General features: G+C 39.6%; 3 protein-coding genes across 14 annotated transcripts in view; 2 read left to right on the top strand and 1 right to left on the bottom strand.

The window, feature by feature from the left end:
• LOC111249558 (uncharacterized) overlaps positions 1–11,425 on the top strand; it is a 214,974-nt gene extending 203,549 nt beyond the window's left edge. For 8 of the 9 annotated variants that reach the window (XM_022803564.2, XM_086986855.1, XM_086986857.1 and 5 more), the window contains 5 exons: positions 5,754–5,962; positions 6,138–6,311; positions 7,330–7,590; positions 8,486–8,824; positions 10,724–11,425. In XM_022803564.2, coding sequence (XP_022659299.1) covers positions 5,754–5,962; positions 6,138–6,311; positions 7,330–7,590; positions 8,486–8,824; positions 10,724–10,888 — 1,148 coding nt within the window. In that variant the 3' untranslated portion in view covers positions 10,889–11,425. Of the gene's footprint in view, positions 1–5,734; positions 5,963–6,137; positions 6,312–7,329; positions 7,591–8,485; positions 8,825–10,723 lie in introns of all 9 variants that reach the window. The other variant, XM_086986862.1, reaches the window with a different exon arrangement.
• A 418-nt stretch (positions 11,426–11,843) lies between these two features.
• Positions 11,844–19,190, bottom strand: LOC111250072 (dnaJ homolog subfamily C member 8-like). 4 transcript variants are annotated; one of them, XM_086986864.1, is made up of 6 exons: positions 18,910–19,190; positions 17,219–17,608; positions 14,860–15,215; positions 14,316–14,525; positions 13,869–14,012; positions 11,844–13,486 (listed from the first exon to the last, which is right to left on the bottom strand). In XM_086986864.1, the coding sequence occupies exons 3-6, from the start codon at positions 15,184–15,186 to the stop codon at positions 13,304–13,306; spliced, it is 864 nt and encodes a 287-aa protein (XP_086842990.1). In that variant the 5' UTR covers positions 15,187–15,215; positions 17,219–17,608; positions 18,910–19,190; the 3' UTR covers positions 11,844–13,303. The 4 variants fall into 4 exon arrangements, with proteins under 4 accessions (XP_086842990.1, XP_086842991.1, XP_086842992.1 ...); XM_086986865.1 differs by having other exon boundaries at positions 17,363–17,608; XM_086986866.1 differs by lacking the exon at positions 17,219–17,608.
• Positions 19,191–19,756: 566 nt separating this feature from the next.
• Manf (mesencephalic astrocyte-derived neurotrophic factor) lies at positions 19,757–24,219 on the top strand. Its single transcript, XM_022804652.2, has 3 exons — positions 19,757–20,116; positions 21,739–22,008; positions 23,219–24,219. The coding sequence occupies exons 1-3, from the start codon at positions 19,990–19,992 to the stop codon at positions 23,383–23,385; spliced, it is 564 nt and encodes a 187-aa protein (XP_022660387.1). The 5' UTR covers positions 19,757–19,989; the 3' UTR covers positions 23,386–24,219.
• The last annotated feature ends 78 nt before the right edge of the window (positions 24,220–24,297 follow it).

The raw sequence follows: 24,297 nt of genomic DNA, 5'->3' as shown, positions 1-24,297 counted from the left end.
AAGCCGCAACGATGCACTGTGGAGCGCGTTATCGTTTCACCGTAACCATCGGAATATCCTCTCCTTTTAAGTCAGCTACACATTCTCTCAGCCATTAAACATACGAGACAAGCATTAGTCCTTCTTCTGTATAAATGCTATTATGGATCATTGATTGAATTCATATCGGAGCATCTGATTACCAAGATGGCCTCGCGCGTGTAATTATAGTGAGTTTCGGTATCAAACGTTGATTTGCTTGTCATAGAAGTGAGGTATCTGTTTTCTCATTAACTTTATATTTAAATCAGTTATCAAACTGAAATTGCGAACTCACAGATATTGCCTTCCAACTTTGTCTCTGAAAACATATGTTTCCGACCATACGATTTGAGCTTGGCCACTGTATCAAATAGGCACGTCGTATCTCTCTTAGTGCACTGTGACAGCGATCTTCTCGGCCACCTTCAACAAGTTTCGGTCTTTAATCGGTCACTTACTTCACTTCTGTGCACGCCCAGTGCGTAACTTCTCATATATCGGAGACACTAAGCCGGCGTATTGGCAAGTAACAGAAAACTGTTTATGGAGGACTCACGTTTTCTTTACCAATATAAACCTAATTAAGAACTAACACCTAGGTCAGGTTGGAACTGTACCACGCTCGGTAAATGTCTACTACACGCCTGACCTCTCTTAACATTTGGCTACGTTCAGTAGTAAAATATAGCCAAGCTGCGGAATCGTCACCCACTAGTTTGGTAACCTTCACAATGCAAACAACCTGTTGATGTTTCTTCTTAAACGAAGCACCTTTAGTAGCATTTTTTCTTATGGAATAATTATAATCACATTAAACGTTAGATTAAACTTAAGCCATATATTGATGTGTGTGTTTATGTATATGTGTGTACGTTGTGCTACAGCAGCGTAGTAAAGGCGTTCTTAAAACTGTTGCCAAAACACATCGTCTAATAGTCCGCAATATGTCTACGCAAAAACCATTCACTGAATGGTAAACGAGCACTTTTACAAATTAATAGTTCAATAAACGGAGTTTGTGTGGATAAAGAGTGATTGTTTATGCCGGCCCAAGGGCAAGTTTGAGGAAAAACAGAGCTGCAGAAACGTTAACGATCTGAAGATGCATCATTGTACCAGATGTTGTTACTCTAGGATGGAGGATTGTTGCGTCGACGATAGAATCTGAAGGAGAATTTATATTCTGAATTCGATTAACTTGTTTACAACGTAGATTTTCAGATGCGAACATCAAATAACTGTTTACGGTGTTCATTTTATACAAATTTTACTTAAAAACTAAAGGCTGATAGTAAGTAATTTGATACAAGAGCCTTTCTTCATTCGTTTGCAACACATATTGAAGTTTGTCCTGGCCGAACGATCTGCCACGGTTCAGTCGCATTGCTCCCTTGAACACTTTGCCGCACCCGATACAATGTGTCTCTGAAAATTGCACGCAGCAGTTGCTGTCGCATTAATGTGGATATCCGAAGTAGGAGAACCTCATCTCTGGAACTGAAAACGTCCGCCTTTTGCAACTACATGCGACTGTTATGGAGCTCTGACACTGACCATCTTTCCTCTAGAAGCATTGTATTTGTTGTTCGTTGTCACCGGCAACTCCATCTTCGTTTAGCTGATCATAAGCACAAGGAACTAAGCAAACACGCAAGGTTTGTCAAATCTACGCCAAAATCTGGTGGCGCTTGTGGTGTTGTCATCCGCAGGCACCATTAAGCTGGCAATGCTGGTAATGCCAGGTCTTGCCAAGTCCTGCCGGGACTAGTTCTCCTCAGAGTCAACGGTCACCGCCCCCGGCTCCGCCTTGCCTGCAACGGCCAACTACGCTTCTTTCTCTCTCTTTGCACCATCCCGTTCCCTGTAGGGCCACTCCGCTCACTATTATACTTTGTTCCGCCTACATCTCTCGTTCTACTACCCCGTTTCGCGTTCCTCGTGTGCGATTCACTACATCTCCCCCTTTTCCCCGTAGTTCGCATACTTCCCCTCTCCCATGACTGTTTCTGGGCTTGTCTCGTTAACGAAGCCACGACCGCAATTGCCATCGTCTTCGAATGTTTTCTTCCGTAAACGCAAACGAAAATGTGCATGGTGATACCTACGGGATGATGGGGACTTTATAGGAGATGGTTACGGGGGCTGCCGGAACCCCTGTCTTGTCTCCTCCTAGTACTGTCTTGCTTCCCCCGTAATCTGACAACAACTGAGTTTGCACCCTGCCAGACGATCCGAAGCAATCTAGCGTGGGCTGTTGGTGTTTGGCACCGCTAAGCATCTTCGGCCAAGAGCCACGCAGAGGCCTAGTCAAACCGGGCCAATGGTGAACCATCTTGAACTATACTTTATACATGAGAGTGGGTGTCTGTGTATGTCAGGCAATTGTATGTACGTTAGCATGCAGAACCGTGCATGCGTTTGGTGATGGTGATGATGTTACTGCTGCGGGGTTTTGTTGGTCTGCTCTCGCGTTTGTGCGATGTCCCCATAGAGTATCTAACCCTGCAACCCGCCTCCTTCTGTTTGTGATACTTTGCAACTAAACGATCATCTACGGCCTGGTACTGTAATAAGGTTTCCGCCCGCAGTCCTTCTTGGCGGTTGCCTATCCAGTTTGATTTCATCGAGCATGTTGCCAACGGCTTTCAATCCGTGTAGATCATTGTCCTTATAACACTAACAACACCATAAGGAGACAAACAGATAAGAACTTATTAAAAGGTTTCACCTTCGCTGATAGCACTTGAGTTAATACAAAGAGTATCATATAGGAGACGGCATTTATTCCACGAAAACATTGCTTTTTGTAAGACGATTTTCTAAAAATTTTCGTTTTCTTAAAAATGTCATCAGAAAGTAGACACATTGAGGCTGGAAACAATTGCAATTAACCAACCCCATTATTAATAATTAGAGCATGGCGCAAATACACATTAAATAAATGCCGATAAATATGTTTTTTTGCCCGTCTTCCCATGGCCTGCGATCCCACGGTTGAGTTCAGACGAGTAGCAGCAGCGAGCATTAACATCAGCATGTCGCAAGCTATATGCTGGCTCGAAATTGCGACCGGCCGGCTCAGAATCCTGTTCATCTTTCTTGCAGCACATTTGCCCCAGCCTTCCGCTTACGGTTCCGTTAGTTAGCCTATTCGTTGCTGGGCAAAGCCGTTCGTGTGCGTCTTGTCGACTGCTGTTGCAGCTGTTGGTTTCTTTCGTCGACAAACGTTTCCGCACCCCCGAGTCATTAACCCTTAACAAGGCTAGCCGTCCACTGTAACCAGAGTTAGCATCCGGAGGTTACGCTATTAAGCCCAAACTAGACAGCGTGAAGGGGTAAACGATGCATCGGCTGCTCAAAGCATCATCACCGTCATCATCATCGATATTGTCAACAACAACAACAGACACAAGAAACTCGCTCTGACATATAGGCTCCTTGCGTAGATTCCCTGCGCACAACAAACAGGGAAGAAGGGAATAGGGCCGATTCGTAGGGTGATTTTTGTATGGTAACTCAGCTGCAAAGTTTTGCCTGCATTTGTGTATGTGTGTGTGTCAGTGAGTGTCTTGTTGGCAACCGGCAGCAGTAGAAAGAGGTGAAATGAACCCGCTAAATAAATTGTTTATAGGACGACGCGCAGTTCTAACACTGTGTGTTCCTGTTAGTGATTTGCGTGTGTATATGTCACGAACGTTACGAATCTTTGTCCCAGCACTGTGATTAACGTATCCGTCTTGGACCGGGTTACCAATACCAACAGTAACAATGAGTGGTAATAATATTGCAATCACTACAATCTTCATCGCACCCGGGCTCTGGGTAGATGGGTCAGTTCGCGTTCGTTTAAAACTCGGGACGCTTGACATCTTCAAGTGACTCGTGCGTCGAATCCCATTAGTTATTCTCTGTTTCCGATCCATCCCTCCAAGTGCTATTTTGTCTAAGCGAACGCAATGCGATGTTTTACTGTGGGTCTTCCTTCAGCTTTTGTTCAACGCTGGCGTTTACAGTCATGCCTTCACACTTCAACACTTTCGTCTAACACACAATCTATGTTTGTCACCATTCTCTTGAATCGCGACATTTTTTTTATGATTATATGTTTTTTTTTTCGCCAAGCTAGTAATTCGAAGTGGCGATAAACACAAAACAATTGGATCGTGAATTGTCTTATAGGAGTCCGCAATGAAAAGTTTTGAATTTCTTATTGATTTATGCAAAGAAGCGATTATAGATATGTTTATTCCGGAAAAGTCAGCAGTAGATGTTTTTGCGTGACACATGTGCGCCGATACAACCTACGTTTGTACAAAATTAACTGTATGTATTTTGAGAATAGTTAGGTTGACTGGTGTGTAAAAGCGAATGTTTTGAATCTTAACTCCCCGTTTGACATAAGATCTTGTTGCATAATTCGATTGTAATGTTTTTCTCATGCTGTTATCTTTTGGCCGCTTTTCTATTCTGCTGGTGAAGATTCTGACTGTGTAAAGTCCTCAGTTTCTTTGCGCTAGTGTTCAACATACACGTACCGGAAGCTTATGCGTATCCCCGCTTATAAAATAAACCAGTTATATTAACTGAGCATTATATGAATGGGAAGTGAAGTCACCGTGAGAATAATCTACTGCTACTCCCATCTTGCACAAGCAAGTCATCGAGGGCTGCTAGTCACCCTAGGATGATAACGCACTATATTAGGGCTTTTTCATTTTGACATTAACCCAGATGAAAATGATCATTCTAATTTATAATTATTGCAACTATTTGCTAACCCTCTATTAACTATTAGATGACAGTTATAGCAATTTGGCACGTTCTGAAGCATGTTCGAGTCCCTTCCGTCAAATTTCTTCCATCAACTACGTACTTGTTGCCCCGTTACTATTAATAAGCTTAAGCGAGTGCGCTTCTTATTTCCCTTGAGCATCTAAACCCTTAGATGGGATAGCCAACCCCCGTCAGTTGAGCCGTCAATCTGTCGAAAGTAAAAGCAATATTAAACCGCAGAGCTTCCCAACGCTGACGAAAGGGCTCGGTACATCGTTGGGGGGCGTTTCTACGCTAACTAACTATAACCAGCATTGCCTGGGGCTTTCTGAACCCTAGGGGGGACGTTCCACCGTCGAGACGCCGTGAATGTAAGTGGGCAAAGATGAAGAAATGCAATCATTGCACGAAGGTTAAGAACCAGGGACGCTTCCGGAGGTCACAATGATGAAGTTCGCGCAGGTGATAGACAAGTGTCTGAAGAGGATCACAATGCATGCAAATCTGAGGGTAGGATACATATATCTTACCTATGCAGAAATGCGAACCAAATTCGTCCTGGTGATTCTCGACCCCTCTTGAGATCCGTTGAAAGATCTTTAAAATCTCTTAAGGCCCCTAATCCAGGTCGTTTTTCTGAGAGAAACAAGCTTTTGAAATGTAATGCCAATAAAACTAGCTTATAAAACTTAGATAGAGTGAAAAGTTCGTGGCTGTCTAGGCGAAAGCAGTAGGGCCTGTCCCTTGACTTTATTGTTGTTCTCGTATGTTTTTAATAGAAACGCAGCTTACGCGACGAAGGCTAACGCGAGGTATGCGTTTGTTGATTCGATGCATGAACGAATCGAAAAAAAAAACGCGCGTTTAAGTAGATGCAGATGCACTCTGAAATTAGATGCATAATTGAATCTATTTAGTGATCTTTGTTTAATTTCCATAGTCCTTTGTTATTTGTTTAGGAGATTTAACCATACCGGAGACAAAAGATTACCGAAATCTTATCGAATCGTCATCTTCAACGGATCAGCCTTTGAAACCCGACCTTAATAGTCGGGTTCACAATACCGAGACGGAGCGAACTACAGCCAAGTCGCCCAACAGGACGTATGTCCGTACGCAGGAATCAACAAACGCCAATGGGGGTGGAAAACAAAACTCGACGAAAAAGGTGGCTGATTTAATGTCCTCATTTGAAAACTTAACCACATATATATTAGTATTAACCTGGTTGTCTTTTAATTAATATTTGAAATTGTTTGTTGTAAGATTAGGACATGCTTACATAGTCGTCCAGCATAGGTGAGCAAATATCAATTTTCAATTTTGCGTATGTCTTACAATAGGACCGGAAGAAAGGCACGGACACGACTTCTTCAAGAGGCACATTGAAGGTTGCTCGAAAGGTGGCTAGCGTTGGGGAAAGGACATGTTCAGAGAGTCACACACAAAAGGACTTGTACAACACGAGACGAGCGAAAACGAAGTCAACTCCTATGGGGGAGAAAGGCAATCAGCAGGTACGTACCGTAATAAAAGTTACTAAGAACTTAATGACAACGTCTAGTATGTGGCGTAGTGGTTACAACATTTTAGTCGGTTGTCAATCCAATGTAATACAAGGCGGCAGTTTAATTGTAATGTCACGAAGTCAATTACCATTCGCGTAGTACACATAAACTTTTGTTGCTTTTATCGAGTATTTAGGATTGGCATTAACATACACACATGTATGGGGCTCTGCTATGGAGATGTCAAAATGTTTCAAGTTAACTGTGTGGATATCCGGTTTTCTTTACGAAATCCCATTGAGCAGATCATGGTGCATTGTTTCGTTGTTAATAAATGCTTAGTTGACTCATAATTTTTCTCCTTTTTTCTTTCTTTCATTTCTTTTAATGTAAAACGAAAGATAAATTCACTCTATTGAGTTCATTCATAGCCCCTCGTATACCCCGACCGCCTAAAATATTACAATCTTTTAAAGTCACCTAGATTTACGATGTAAAATTATTTCATGAAAAAGCTAAAAACTTACTTATATAGCAATTAAAAGAAGAACGTTGAGATAAAGACTTTTTTTTAACTAAACGACATAGAGAAAGGGAGAGTATTTAAGAACGGCGAAGAGGTGGTGATCTGCTACAGGAATAAGCTGTGCGTTCTTGGGCATATGTTCTGGCATGTCGAAGTGTCCTACATGTAGCACTCGACTCGTCCAGTTCTTGCGAGACACACAGCGCCCAACGAGTATACGAAGGAGAATGGAAAACGGTACTAGTTTTGCTTGTAATATCGCTGTCAGATAGGTTGGCTGAACCAGCGATAGGATGCTTATTTAAAAACAATGCGATTTAACAATAAGTACTTTGTTTTGCTAGGTAAACGTGCTTAACGTTATTTTTCTTGACAGATCTATTTTTGTTGTTGTTGTGGTAACTGCTCGGTGCTAGAGGAGTTTTCAACCAAAATCAAACGGTTACATTAACCACACAAGTCTCTTACCGTATGTCAGTTAAGTCGTTTTTTTATTCGCAGAGCGACAATGATTCCTCTAGCCCTTCAACCTGGGCCAGCGGATCTACTGCGGAGGAACGCTGGAGCCGTAGTCCAAGCCCGCGAGAACACGAAGCCGAAGCAGGCCGGAACAACCGCGGTCCTCAGTCGTCAAGTTCAGATGCATTTTCCGCTGACGATGCAATCGATCAGCGACATCTGAACAAAGTACAGCCAAACACAACGAAAGCAGATAAAGCTAGTAGGATTATAGAAAATAAACCTTCTCGTCCTGATCCTGATGTGAGTCACTAACATCTTCGAAGAATATGTAGTACTGTATCAAAAAACATAGTGGTAAAATGCCCTGTTTTTGTCAGTGCGTGTCGATTAAAGGCTGACCGGTTGGTAGGCTTGTGGTGCCACACTCACTTTCCTTATATTCACAGTTCAAAATTCCAGATCATTCAAAGTCATATTTTTTTATCTTGCAATCTCCCTGTCGAGAATGACTTCAGCCGTTTTTGTCGAAAATCAAAACGAAATACTGAAAAGTATGTATCAGACTTCATGTTAAAAACGGAATCAAGTTGCAAATACTGCAGAAAGCGTTTGATGACCAAACTAAGAGTCAAAGTTCAGCGTACTGGTGGTAACGACGATTTCGTGACGAATGACGCGCCCTTGACGATGAATCTTGTTCTGGACGATTTGTCGCAATGAGTTTGCACAAGCGCGTAGGAAACACAGCATCGCCTGATAAGTTCAGCGAACATGCAGAAGAATTAGACAACTCGCACAAATTATACCGCACACTTTGAAAGATCGTTCTATAGATACTATATAACATAAAGACCAGTGTCTTATTATCACTAGTTATTTGTACTATGTTTTTCACGTTTTATATCTAGTACTTAGGCCGCTAAATATAATTTAAAACGGCTGGCTTCTACCAGCACAAAATGGAGCGTGCTTACGTACAAATTCAAGCTTAATACCACCATGTGTCGCTAGGCTTAACAGGCAAATAAATTGCCCACAGTGGTATCCCAGTGAAATGTTTGTATGGAATAGTCTTTGCTGAGAACTTATCGTTTTCCCAGACTGTCTTCTCGATACACCTTTTGCATCCATCCGAAAAACTACTATTACCACATCCCATCCATCTAAAGATATTACTATCTTTGGTTTTCTGCAGGAAGATTCATCGGTGGAATCGGACGTCGATTCTGGAGTTAGAACGGGCAAGCTATCAAGTGGTAATGCTTTGGTGTATTCAGTCATAGATAATGCCGACGGAGAGCGAACAGCAATTGCAGCAGCAGCAGAACTCGGCGACGCTGCAAACCACCGCCTTGAAGAAATGGGACTGGCTGAACTAGAGCAGAGAGCACGCGCTCTCAAAGCTTTAATGGCCAAACTCGAAAAAGATAAAACTGTAGAAGTTACTGGTTCTCAGCCAGCGCCAACAGATGCCCAGCATATTACAGAGGACAGCATGTTGTCGCAAAGCTCCGTTGGTGCTGTTAAAGAAAAAGTAAATAAGCACTTACAGCGTATGCTATTACAAATCGCTTATGTGATATTACATTTTGTAGCTTTGACTAAAACTTATGTAATTACTGTGAATATTTTTTGTTAGTTTTTTGACAAGAAGTCTCCGCTAATTTAATAGGCCTATACTAGATCTATGAGGGTAATATAAAAAAATAACTTTTATTGTTTTTGCATGTAATTAATGTACGTAGTTTCCTCCATTAGTTCAGATATCGATGCAATGCATTTTTTATTTTGTGAACGGCTTATTGTTCTTTGTATTTCATATCATGATAACAAAAAGCGTTTAATAAACATTTGATAAGTGCATCAATTCAGCCGATATACGCGTACAAATTGTATGGTCACTCAGTTTATAATTAATAAAACTATCTTTTGCTTCAGCAAATAGTAAAATTTATGGGATTTTCCTGTCATGGTATCAATCAATGTACAATTTCGTCATCAGTGACTACGAAAATGGCTGCCTCGCTGCGGTGGTAGACAGAGAAGCTTTCAGCAAAAACGGAAGCCGCATACCGCGTCGAAGACAGACCTAGACTAGGTCTGTAACTGTTCGGACAAATGAACATATCTCCGCAGCGAGTCATGAGCACGGCTGAAGGCCTGACTATGCCAATCTGTCGCTGTTGTTAGAAGCTCGGTCTTTCGGGAACAAGTTTATGTAAAATATGTGTCAAATCTGTTTCGTTACATTTATAAAGCTGGCTTAATTAAAGGTTAGTGAGCGAAATGAGTGGCTGGAATTTGCAGCCAAGATGATATCCCACGAACGACTGAACGCTAAGCTTTTCGATAAAATAGTGATCTCTGAAACGTCCATCTCTGTTGAACGCTTCTCTTTGACAATGGTAATACTAAGGCAGTAAGTAATAAAAAATTCGACGAGGCTGGTTCACTCGAAGGTAACGCGAGTCAAGGGAGACCACAAACAAGTCGAAGAAGTCACAACATTACTGCAGTGCAAAGCAGTTTGCTAAACTGCTTGTCTAGGAATATGGCTTGTCTAGGAACGGCCTGTAATGCATTTTGGGGCAACAGTTGTACCTGTATCCATACAGGATACACCGCCGATCCTATTCGCGAACGCACTTTCTCGCACGCGAAGGCAACTTTTCTAATCAGATCATCTATTCCAGTAAACCTAAGTTACAGCTGAACATTATCTCTAACAATATTTGAATGGCGGTATATTACGTTCTCAATAAAATGTCATGAAACCACATAAGTAATTGTCCGCTCTTTATTCTGGAGCTTCCTCGGTGTGATATACTGTTAGATATGAGATTGATGTCATGTTTAATAAAAAGGTCGCCTTCCAATTGCCATTAGAATAATTAATGCCGAGAGTATAGTAAACATTTGTTTTGAGAAACTCCTGTGGCCATTGTAAACTATCCACCAAGAAAACCTAACCTAAGCTATTATCCTAAAAAGTTTGGGACACAGTTCAGCCACGGCGACGAAACCCATTCAGATAAACCCTACTGTATGACACTTACTTGAGGGAAACGAAACTGGCTCACTGTATGATTCATTTCTGAATTTTATATTAGAATTAATCAAGACGCATAAATGTAAAGGCACGAAATATTAACTTAACATCATATAATAATAAACGATTCTAATTTTATGTTACACCTATTTGTCGAATCGTCATTATAATACTGTCGAAACGTTTAAACCCTACTTCAGTGTACTTGTACGGAAAGAAACCTGAATGTTAAGAAGTTTGCTGCTGTTCCCTTGCAGCTTCAAATTTTATTAAAAATCTAAAAACGGGTATTGGAAATGTCGCGTTGAGCATAGTACAATTTGACAGTTATTGCGCAATTACCTGAATTTTAAGGAACTTTTTATTTATCTTGTGGATATTTAGGAAAAGTCAGATGTCAACTCGCAGCAGGACCATAACAAGCCGGATGCTCCGACAAGCAAGGACTTGAAGTTCTCATCCTCAAAAATCGATCGTTCACGAAGATATACTGAAAAGAAAGGCCGAAAAAGCTCTTCTTCCCCTTCACAAAAACGTTCCCGGAAATGAACATAAGGATCACAGCGAAAAAAGAGGCGACTGGGAGAATCAAACTCGACCAGAAATTAGAGGGGATACCTATTCTGGATTGTTTCACTTGTAATCGCTGACGGATTGATGGAATTTCGACATTAATTAGCAATAGTTCTCTCTTCCATCGGATTCTGTTGTCTATATTTTCGCATCAGGTTTACACGTGATCTAATCCTCCTTAGCGTAGCTTCTTTACAATTTTCGCCTCATTTAGACTTATCGTTGGTGAAAGTTTATTTGCTACGATCTTTCACTTATTAATCATGATTCATTTGGTTCTCAATTCGTATATTTGTATTAGAAAAAAACATGCTTAGTTTGGATTCTTAGTAAAAATATATCAGTGATAGAGAAAAGATTCAAGGAGCGGAAAAAACTAAAAGGTCTCTTTCTAGAAACAAAAAAGGGAAAATAGCAGTCCAGGTAAATTATCACTTATATATAACGATCAAAACAGATTAATTTTTTTTTAATCTGAGAAAGCAGATAATAAATATTTAACGTATGCAATAATGCTTTCGTCTGTTTCTTATAACCATACTAGCTATCCAAAGTTTATTGTTATTTTTATTAGCGTTTTTATCATTGTTATTATTATTGTTATACCGATAACACCATCTTATTTTGTTTAAGACTTTGTTGCAGGAAAGAAGGCCAAGTTCGATCCTTATCTTAAGAGCCATTTTCTTATCTAAACACCAGTTTGCTCTGACTGATCATACTAAGAATTACTCCACCAAAGCAAAACCTCTTGACGTACATCTCCCATAAGACTTCATTAGCAGATAAATAACAATAGTTCTCTATTTAATGTGTCGCAGCTCAGATGCTGTACGTGAAATCTGTATATTGACCAAGATTTAATCATTTCTGATCGATTAAAAAAATATTTTCCATATCAATTCATTGGCGCAGTAATCGATTAAGCCCATTCTGATTACGTTATTTTACGTATTTGATTTGGTTTATTCATTATTCATAGGTAAGATATAATCGGTGACATGAGTTTTTGCCTCTTGCAAACAACACATCCTTCCTTGCTAATCGTTAATCGTTATATCGTTAATAAATATAAGCAGTTAAGTCAATTTAGATTAGCCTTTTTGAGGGTTCATAATCCTGGCTAAAAAACGTAATCAATTTAACAGAACGAAAAAAAACAACATATTAAGAGTACAATCTAACCGCCGAATCCTTCTAGTTATTAACCATTAGATATTTCAGCGACCTCAAGTAGCATGTTTTTACTCTATCACCTGTCAACACCAATAAGCGGATAATCAGCTATCGTCCAGATCTGAAACCACCAAATTACAAGTCTCTGAAGTAGCTCCAGAAAGATTAACCTATTTTTTAATACATACTTTGTTGATTTGTATAGATAATAGGTAAAAATGTTTAAGTGACTCACATTTAGAGGCGCATTACTTTATTCATTACGATTACTACGTTTACAATGCGTCTACTGTCTTTCAGTATTCACGCTTAGTTGAATAACAAGAAGCCTGACATAGCTTTTTGACTATATAAATCGAACTATATACATTTTGTTACATGTAGACTTGTCAGCATGTATGAGCTGGCTGAGCGCCAACACTTTCACAGAAGCGCCAGCCTTGATACACTATACTTTATTGGTAGAAGTACGCTTTCTTCTTCAAGAAATTAATAGTTAAGTATTATGCTAAATGTGATTCTGGTGCAAATTATATAGCTGCTTCACTGCTGACAAACTGAGAACAGCCAACAGGCCAATCAATGCCAACACCTTTAATAACTAGGAGATTCTGGGGCAACAACTGACTGTCGCAGCTACAACCAGTCGACCCATTTCCAGAAGCTTTCGTGTCACAAAGATCCCGTATAACCTCAACGGCAATGGTACTGTGATCTGTTTTCTGCTCAGTCTTGACTCACCTCTCTGGGCTATGTTTCTGGACTACTTGGCTGGTATCATTGGACAGTATTTTTGCAATATAGGCTTGACACAGTGTAATAGCTCTATTTATTATTATTGTTATCACATTAGCCCACAGGGTATCCACAGTCAACCGTTCACAGCCGAAATTTTTACGTGACTCTCATATCGATGATAACAGCTAATCCGCAAATCCAAAGAGGCTAATCTACCAAGTTTTTTTAATAGCTACTAATTATAATTAAACTAGCTCCCGACAGTTGGTGATATAAACGCATTTCGATATGTAGGTTTCGTATCATTACAGAATTCTACTATTAAACCGAGCCGAATCCATTTCTCTACGAAGGCAATAAACAGCACATCAACAGAGGTGAATAGTATTACAAGACTGATTCGGTTATTCACAAGAATAGTAGCTAACCACTGCTGTGGTTCTCCTGAAGTTTTGACAGATACGTGTCAAATCATGCTCATCGGTTTTCCATTTTTGTCTTCGGCGGCTTGAGTGCCTTCGATTTCCTTTTTTTGCTAAAGCTTTGCCACGAGCTGACTCGGCCTTCACGTGACTCCTCAAAGTTCTTCTGCCATTCTTGTTCTGCCTTCTTCGTGGCCTCGTCCTCCAATTCTTTTTCCCGCTTACGTTTGCGTTCCAACTAGAAATGTGAATTCAAAACATCAGAAAAATAATAGTAAGCACAAAATAATAGTAAAATTATGTACACGTCTGTAAAAAACACGAGAATCATATAATTTTTAGGTCGATTTACTTAGGCCCAATCATTAAGTTACCAGATACAGGTGCAGCAGATGTCAAATAATGGTAATAGCCTTAACTCAGCACTATTCTACATTCTAAAAATAATAAGTGAAGCTTTACTAAAAAGCAGAGCCCATGTGAAGATACAACGAATAATAGTACAAATCGACCCACTAAAAACACGACAAATACGAACAATACAAATACAAAAAGGAAGCAAGAAGAAATCAGCCGATTAAGAGATGCCAGCCATAAATGGCTAATCACATTCTTTTTACCTGATCTCGGTCCTCCTGTGCGCGACGCTTGCGTTCAAGTTCAGCAAACAATTTCGCAGTTTGCACGTATACTGCCTTCTTATATTGTTCTGGATCATCTTCTGGTATACGCTCGCCGCGAGCCTTCCGCCGCTTATCCGCTACCTGACCGTCATAATAATCGAGTTAGACGTAACTTAGATGGAAGTACAGACATCTGGTAACCTATATATCTTTAGATACATTTTGATCTATATCTATAATTGCGCAAAGAGCAAATCTATGATTTGGAGTAATTTTCGTTTAGAGGAAGCCTAAGCTTAAAAGCGAAATTTGCGTACTACTTAGCTCGTTGTATTAAATTTCACATTCAGCTAAGTCCTCTTTATTCTGTGATACACGCTTCATTGTTGACTGTAAAAGCATCCATAGAAAATTATAAAATCTTCACGATAAAGGAGTCCGAACCTGGGCATCTGTCATCTCCTTGGCCTCATTGACTATGGCGAGAGCCTTCGTACGCATCGAGTCATCCTTGAGAGCTTCGTTCGCCTTCCTTACAACGTCAAACGCCATCTGCGCGCGCTCTTTGTTGTCTGGATTCTTATCCGGATGAAGCAGAATCGATAGTTGCCGATAGCGTTTTTTAATATCGTCCATAGTCGAGCTAGGGTCAAGCTAACGCACGTGAAAGTTCGCCAACAAAAACACACATTATAAATAAGCTTTTAATTTTTGTTTTTCTCGTTGTTGAATATTAAATGTGTGCATTTCAATATGAAAATTATGTAACAAACTGTAGTCAAAGATATGTCCTACCGCCACAGCACCTCTTATGCTGAAATAGTATTTGCTAAATGATTTTTCTTTTCTTTTTTTGAACGGATAATACCCATATACGTAGTACACACCTGAAAGCAATAGGAAAACAGAGAACTCAGCTGCGCTTTCAACACAGTTTTGAAGTAACCTCAGAATACATAATACCCTAAATACACCCACCTACACATACCTGTAGTACTTCAAAAGGATTTAAATTGAAGTAGGTAGACCCCGGCCGTAGAAGACGCTCAATCTGACCAGCCGATGTCAACACCTCATCGCGTTTTGCGATTTCTTTTACTTCGCTCATAAACTGTGATAAAGCAACGTCGCCGCCGAAACTAATCCCAGCACTTGCGGCCGGTCCCGGCATCTGGTTGTACACTGGATGTGGAAGAGCTGCAGGCGGCTGAGGGGGTACAGGCGGCGGTGGAGGCGGGGGTGGATAAACTGAATAACCCCCCGGGAGACCCGGATGGCCAGGGTACCCTGGTCCGCCACCGCCGTAGTAAGCCATTATGCTTGGTTTGGTTACACCTAAATGTTCTACAAAAAACAACAACGGAAAGAAAATGCAAAGTCGTTAGGCTGTTGTGGACTAATCCAGCGGGCTTTGATACTGAATAATTTTTACGCGCCGCTAGCAGACGAAGTTGAGTGAAAACCGATTGCGCTTAGTATAGAATAGCTAAGTTCAGAAGAAAAAATATCTTTAAGCCACTAAAATCGACGCTCAAGAGTCAAGCTTTTCTTCCTCGAAGTCACATCGCGAAAATTCACCGAAGATTACTGAAGACATTAGAAAAGAAGCTTTTTAGCGAAAGCATAGTACGTGAGTAATGCCAACGTTTCAAGACATGAGACTAGAGTATTGAAAAAGATCAACGAGGAGGTAACAAGATGTTAAAACTAAAAGCAAAAACCGATTACCGCAATCGTGGTTTTTCACGAAAGCAAAGCATAGAGTCTAAAGCGATGACCGGCATTTCACATGTCACGTGTTACAAAATTCATAGCCTAAGCATTAAAAATTCGGAACATGAGCAAGCAATGGGTTCCTCATGAATTGTCTCTTGGCCAGTTAGAAACACGTGTCGTGTATTCCGCCTGCAATTTGAGGAACTTCGACTAACAATACATTCGCCTAAAGCATACAGTCACCATAGGAGAGGCATGGTTCAATTTCGACTGCCATTTGGAGAGGGTCCAGGTAATAGCATGGCGTCGTTCTAAGAGGAAATTGAGCTTGGTGGCACTGTCGAGTAAGACTGAGAGATGGCAGTACTTAGAATGGATATCAGTGGCACCTACTATAGTAAAATACTCGCCGAAAATGGAACCATGACTGTAGTTCGCTATCTCAAAGGACTAGTTCCTCAATAATCGACTCATGGACCATTGGCATAATAATCGAAAGCACGCAATCTGGTTACTTGATTTCAATGTCAGATTTCATCATTAACTTCAATGACTTCCGAATTATCCGAAGTCTGGCTGATTACAGGGCATTCCATGCGCTAAAAAGAACAACATACAGACACGTGAAATACATGATTGTCCAAAGGCTGCCAGAACACCAAGGCATGTGTATGAGGATTAAGTATTCCAGTACATATTACAACTCATTATTCTAGCCCAATAGTTCAAAGGTTATTTTGTTTCCCAATTTGACGTCTGAGTGCTTTTATCAATAGGCTTCTTTTTTATATTGAAATTATCTTTAATGGTCTCGACTCATCTATGCGCTACATCCTATCTGATACTCGAACAACGATCAAAATACAAAACTTCTCAGTATCTGCACTCTGAGAATAGAATAAATAATAATAATAATAGGAGGATAATTTAACCCTTTATAACATTTACTGAATTAAGCTTTAACCTAAATTAAATTACGTTGGAAATCGATTATACGCAAATGACCACTGAAATCTCGTTGTTCTTAAAAAAAAAAAATCCTATTTTTAACGAGGACTTCACATACGAACATACCATTCATTCACCGATAAATATGTGCATTGCTCGGATGTGACTTGCAATGCCCATATTAGTTCTTAGCTGGTCATTGGACGTATAGTATATTTTGTAAGCAGTTCTTTAAAACGTCATTATACATATGCTGAATCTAGCTAGAATAAACTATATATGTATTTATGTATGACTTTCGTTTTCTATTTTTCGTAATTCCATATAAAAACTATATTAATATAAAACAGCTTCTACTTTACGAATACTTACTAGAACATCTAATTACGAGCTGTCGCATAACAATAAAAAAAGAAAACGTTCGTTTGAAACCTCATCACAGTTGCCGTTGAACGATTCTTCACATATATCTATATCTACAAGCGATGAGCTAATTGACCGAACACATATTTTAACATTTACGAAATTGCACTTCTCGCATAAACGGCTCGCACGGCCAAATCTCTAACCGAAAAAAGCCAGTCATCACAAATTCGTACGCCGCCAACGACATGTACTGCACGGTTGGTATAATTAAATGAAGAAACGATTATCTAACAATTCAACTGTGTTTATTACCCTACCTGTGGTGGGTTGAGAGATAGAAGAGTGATTCAGCTGCAGAAACTATTGGCTATTGCTATTAGTACGGAACGAAAAATGCACAGTCTTCTAGTTCGCAGTTATATGTAGTAGCACTCAACACGGCAAGACCACACTCGACTTACTGATTCACATAGACCACAGCTGTGTACTTTTCCAAGCAATTCCAACTACTGGCTTACTATAACATTTCACTAAACGAAATAAATAACGTCAGCCACAACAACCGGAGTCTTTATGAATGATCCGCATCCGGCTGCATCATAACAATGAAAGAGTCCGACTGCCGGTGGATATCCGTGAGATAACCGCGCGAATTCCGTTAGATAGAAGGGAGAACCTGACATTAATGTGAAACCATTCGATTGGACCTAACGAACACGAATAAATTGTTTAAAGGGAGTAGAATTGACATTTGCATAAGTACATGTAATAAACGCATTAAATATCTTATCTTTTAGAGTTCTGTTAGAAAAATGCGGACTGACTCGAAAGCAATAAACGCGCATAATGCTTTCTTCAACACTGTTGGTAGATTACTACGGAAAAAATGCGTTTTTTTTTTCTATACAGATGACGTAGTATGTGTCACAGCGAAGGAAAGAGGTGAAAGAGAACATTGATAAAAAAAGATTTGACTAAATTTAGGAGTTTGCAGCGTGTAAACAAAACTCGTCAGTCCGATCGTTAGGTAGAACGGTTTATTATCAACTTTTGTACCAGCACAGTTGTTACCAGTGTTTTTAACATACTCAAAAATTCTAGATCATCACAAATATGGTAGACATTATGATGTTACGATAGAAGTTGTTTAGCATATGACATAAAGAGATTCCCCCATGACTTGTCTCTGTGATAAGTGCAGTGCTAATATATTCGCCTATTTAGGAATAGGTAGTGCTCCAGGTTAGGCATAGGCACTTTTATCCAGCCGTAAGCAGAGATGTCTACTGGCTAACGTATAGGACGTATATTTGGAAATTTGCAGTAATTTTCGACTACACTGTACTAACTAGTTCGTTCGCCAAAAGATGTCGTATCTTTAAGTTGATGTCATTTTCGATTTGTAATTATATCTCATAAATTAAGACAATTGTTAACCGTTTCATATATAACCTTAGTAAGTCATGTGTAAAAATGGAACTGAGATTTCAGATAAATTGCTATGTCAGCTTTTCTTTCTATGTACAGTATTTTTATGACATTTGTAAAAAAAAAATCTATTATTCGTAATGTAAATCTCCCCACGGTGTTTTTATTTTCACTCAAAATACTCTAAGGTGCAGTAAACATTGATTCTTAATCCCTCAGGGTGAAATTAAATTTCGCGCCACGCCAAACCCCGAAGCATTGGTTTGTCTACAGACAATGCTCTCGGTGGTACGACTAAACATGTCACATCTCCTAACTCATGCGTTTGGAATCCAGAATAACAAGCAAAGAGTAGAAGATTTCACCAAAAATCCTTCGCGAATGAAATAAAGGCTTAAAATAGCTAAACAGCGGGGTGAGTCTTCACAGAAGAAGTCCCCATGAAATATTTAGATACAGATTCAAAACAAGAAAGAATTAATATAGATTTGAATTACACAATTTTAGCTCTAGTAATGGTTAAATAAGTAGAGTAAATTAGCCATCACTACAACTGAGCAAAATAAGTGTTGCACGTTACGTATTTCGAAGTCGAGCAATTTTGGTCGATACAAATTCGCGAATCCCGCAGTTTTTCTAAGACATAAAACGGCAATGAGACTGCCAATGCTAACTATACTAAAAACACCTGTCCTAAAAGTACATTTTAGCCTATGAGTACATTTTGAAGATAGCACCAAGTTATCTTCAAGCTGTATATTGAAACTCGTATAAAAACACTCGAGTTATCGTAACTTGTGGACACATTTTTGACAACATTATCGTTCCTAATGATTTGGGCTTTCGTGAACTTTTTTTTCGAATGTAGTTCATTTCTGCAACTTTCTATGGCGGTCTTGTATCCTAATGGTCGTACACAGGTAAGATAAGAAGAAACACATCAAATATGATATAGAAAAATGCGTCTAAAATACATTGAATACAGACGGTTGTTGTTGTTAGATTCTGTCCTCAGGAGACTAGAGCAAATATACATAATTGTATAGTATAGAAACGTGCATATAAGAAATTTTTTTTAGTTCTAGTTTCATATAGTGTTGTATGTGTTCATAGCAAGCCTTGAATAAGCCACTATGACTTTTCTAGTTAAATTAAACATAAATTGGTTTATGTTACACGTAAAAGCTGTTTCGGTAAAAAAAAATTCATACAAAAGTTGAAAACCGGCGGGAATTTTACCATAGCCAAAGATAAACGCCTGGAAAATGGAAAAATTACCTCCGGTAATTTCATTTGAACTTTCCCGCCTAACGGCCCGTTCATGGCAATTTTGAATTTTCACGCGAATCTCAAAGAACCAATCAGCGTTCGACAACGGTGCTTTCTGCTTGGAGCTGGCAGCGGCTACTGCTCCGGACAAAATTCGAACACGAACGTGTCATTTGACTGGCGGTGGGCACCGGCTTTGTTACTCCGAATTAGGGGTCCATTTATGGTATCGTGTCAGCGTTCTTCATTGTAGTGTGTAGTTTGTGGGCCGTGACAGAAGCTTTAGGCTACCCCAACGCAAGAGAGGCTTACTTTAAAAGCCTCTCTTGCGTTTTCTTTTGGCCGGTAGTGCCGTAATTGGAAGTAGTGTCTTGGCTTGGCCGTCTTTGCTATGTTTGTGCGGAGTTGGCGAACTCGAACGAGTCCAGCCATGCAGAAGACTATTCTCAATCTCCTAGCAGCCCTGTTGGCCTTAGCGGTGTCCAGTAGCACAGCTCTCAAAGAGGGAGATTGTGAAGGTAAGCCTAAACTAAACGAATAGCATGGCCCCGATTGTTTAACGGTGTTCACATGGCAATCGATGTTTGTAGAAGCTAGAGAAGATTCTAGAGAATGAGCTTTGAAATTTCATTGTGTCTGTGATTGTGGTTAGCAGTGGCCACGCTTTTAGCTGGGTATTTATCAAAACTAGGTGTAAAATGCATGGAATACCTCAATAGCATGTTGAGTTTAATCAAAATACATTGGAGAATAGATCTCGAACATACCTATACGAAGACAGCTGAGGGCTGCTCAGCTGGTGAGGTTGTTTATTCGAATACCGAAAGTGTCTACCGTCCACCGCAATATTGCAAAAAGTTTTGGCGGAAAAACCCAGTTTCAGCCGTAATAGCCTTTCTGAAGTTCTATACCACGCTGCACAATACAGGTTTTCTTTTGCTACGGTGTACGGTACACATCATATGATGGCTCCAAATGTGTTATAATCTGAAGAATATCTACTTAGTGCTGATAGTCCACGTTCTGTTAAAAATTTCTGCAACATGGCAGCATGCTTGTGTAGGTACACGTGTACCTGGCGGCCATTTATTTAGCAGTAACAGGAAACTCGGCGCCTAATGACCTGTCTTGTCTTTCCTTTCTTAAGTTTTCCATGATTTAGGAAGTGCTATTATCTGCTAATGTCATTTATTACACAATACACATTAATAATCAACGGCCTTGCGAAAGGTGAACTATATATATATGTAGGACGTATAGTTACTTCGCTTATAAACTGGTGAATGCGACGGATAGGAAATGTTCAAACGTTTTCCTCTCGTATGCGGAAATCGATAAGCTCTAATACATACGACCATATTATGTAATCAGAGGTATAATATGAAGGAAGACGAATATAAGGGTCCGAGTGTGATCGATGCTCGTTTCTAATAAGAGAACATGACGTTTACAATGTCTAAGCTGGGTTTCTATAGAGAAATTGAGCGTTTACAGAAGCTTTGATCTGGTGTCAATTGCCTCTAAGGCTTAGTAGGCTATTTTTGCTTTCGCAATGATATGAACAGCGTCATATAATAAGGCATCGTAATGCACAATACAGTACAATAAGGCATTGAATGTCGATTTTAATGGCGCTGTTGCATATTATAGGTAAAATAGCTTTGCGTATTCAATGATACCTTTCAGTTGTAATCGTTGTATACATACATTCGATGGCTAGAAAATGACCGTATATTCGCTTTTGGTTATATTAAGCTCTAGCTTAGACAGGGTATCATTAAAGGCATTCCAACGATTATAACACATCTACCACCGTCGAATCTGATTTCAAATGACCTTTAACGCCGAGCCGACGCATTTTGCTTTAAGTTTTTCTATTTACTTAGAACTTGGTTGATAACGCAATAGAAGTATACAATAATACGTCCGACAATCCGATAACATAGTTTTCACCTATTAGCTCTTGTGTGGCCCATACTATTTTTGATGATTCTTCTCGTCTAAGGTTCTTAAATATGGGATTACTCGGTGTCAGTTTATATTTTTCATTTTTATATTTATATTTGCCCCTCACTGATGAAAATTTGATTCGTCTCCTATGTCATTTTTGCTGATCATATATACTGACTCTCAATTCCAGTCTGTGTCGGCGTAATCGACAAGCTCAGTAACCTTTTGGAGCCCGAAGAGAAGACTAACATGGACGCAATTGAAGCGAAGTTTCGTGACTTTTGCGAAAATACAGCCAAAAAACAGGATCATCGCTTCTGTTACTACGTTGGCGGACTTGAAGAATCGGCAACAAAAATAGTTGGCGAACTCTCGAAACCGATGAGCTGGGGAATGCCTCCGTTAAAGATCTGTGAAAAGCTGATGAAAAAGGACGCCCAAATTTGCGATCTTCGATACGGTGGGTATTTCTGCTAAGCATCTATTGTTAGATTTGTTTAATCATACTTGTCATATAGTATATATCGTTAGGAGCACTTGAATAGGCGATTCCAGCTGAAGATTTTCTCATCCAAAGATGTAGCCGTCAGTTCGATTTTAGCTTTGAAATGCTAGTACCAGTTAGGGTAGTTTAAAACGGGTGACTCTAATGACAAATATTGATAACAGTGCGTACCGTATTGTTATGTCGTGATCCAATGAGGTTTTGACCGACTTGATGTTAGTACAAAACTCTTGCTGTACTTGTTAGAATCCTTCGGGCGTGATGTTATATGTTTACTGATATGTCCATATGGCTCTGTCCGTGTGCAAGCTTTCTATAACAACAGCAACAGAACTATACAACCAGATGGTTCCCAGGAATTCGTATCACAGACTGGCTTGATTTATCTATCGTCACGTCAAAATCTGCCAACGCTGGTCTCCGGTCTCAGCAGCTCAGCGGGATTCTCCATATTATCTGATTACTATTTCCGCCTTCTTTACGGTTATTGTTGTTCTCCAAGTAAGCTTATGGTCTCGTGAACGGCTGATTTGCACCATTCTAGTTATAGCAATACGTCTTAATGTTGTATCCGTGGCCATTTTGTGTTTCAGTAGAAGGCTAGTGAGACGATTAGCAGTTTTTAATAGTGTGCGCTGTGACAGCCCCGATTTGTTCAGTTCAGTGTGTTCGGTAAATGCACAATGATGGAGATGATGATGCTGCAATCAAGGATAAGGATAGAGAGAAAGTGAGATTGTGTGTTATTATCTATTTATGATAATAGTAATTAATTAATGCAGAGCGGATATCCATAGCATATGGTATATGCTGTCTCAGGGAAGTCCAGAACGGCCGTGGTTCGATCATCCGTTGAGACTGCTATCAGCTGAAACTTAATTCGTCGGAGTTAAATAATGACCGTTTTTTGCATTATTATGTAGAGATATGGTTTACAGGTCCGTTTTTGTCGGTTTCCGATAAACCGAATTTTGTATGAATTTGATTTGATATAGATATCACAGGCATATTTTTTCCCTAAAACATATCTCAAGATTTAATGTATTAATAATACATTTGATAATAATAATACCTAATAAATTATGTAGAATATATTACGCACAAAGGCGTATGCATATATAAATATCTCGTATCGTTTGTTTTTTTACAACTTTGATAATTTTAGAGAAAACGATTGACTTGAAAACTGTGGACATCAAGAAGCTGAAGATCCGTGATCTAAGGAAGATTCTGTCGGATTTCGATGATCCGTGCGATGGCTGCGTCGAAAAGTCTGAGTTTGTCAAGAAGGTTGAATCCATTCGCGATCTTCAGGCTAAGCAGGAGCTCTAAGTTCCCACCCCATTAGCTACCCAAGCCCACAAGCAATGCAATAGGCACTGAAAATCATAGTAAATGAACTGAAACAGTAGTTAAACCGCGGGGGCGAGTTGTCTCGCGGCTTTTCAAGTTGTTCAAGTTGATTACAGCCTGGTTACAGTAAATGTTTTCCCGATATACGCATCTACCCCGTTATGCTCAATGATTTGGAAAAGCTTCCACATGAAAGTACATTGGCCGGGACCATCTTTAGAACAACCTAGATCTACAAATAGAAAAACGTTATTGTATTATATATGCGTTAGAAAAAGGGTTTGGGGACACTATGAGGATAAATAAGGATACATATACTATCTTCGGGTTGCATTTTTGAGAGTGAGCTACGCTGCGTGAAAGAACAGAGCTTTCACTCTGTTAAAACTTTAGGATCTAATCCAAGCGAAAAAAAAACCAACGGGGAAACATTGGATTGAGGATGCGTACAATAAGGCAGATATAGCGTGACAATGAGATCGTATAGGTGTACGAAGAAACGAAAGGGAGTCGTTAATGTATATTGAAATTTGCCCGCGCGACCCGCTGTGTAAAGGCACTTTTTTAGTTTTTTAGGAATGTCGATGATTGCCCTCATGGCGACGCTTGCATGGGTTAGATGTATATTTATTCTAATTATATATAAATGATAATAAACAAAAAAAAAGCAAGCAAAGTGGTGATAAGTACATGCAAAAATGGTGGCGAATTCTAAGAAAAGATAGGAGGACAAAAAAACGAAAAATAAAATGTAAGAAAATAACGAAAATAGTGAAAAATAATAAAAACGAGTACGTTCCGATGGTATTGTTATCAGGTCTGTTCAATTATTTGCTCATTTATTTTACGTATTCAAACGTGTCGTTGTCTATATTAGTTTTCACCTGCTAA

This window comes from Varroa destructor, unplaced genomic scaffold (assembly GCF_002443255.2).
Source record: "Varroa destructor unplaced genomic scaffold, Vdes_3.0 BEIS01000004.1, whole genome shotgun sequence".
Taxonomy (NCBI): Eukaryota; Metazoa; Arthropoda; class Arachnida; order Mesostigmata; family Varroidae; genus Varroa; species Varroa destructor.
The sequence above is the reverse complement of the archived record's forward strand: the minus strand, read 5'-3'. Positions and strand labels throughout refer to the sequence as shown.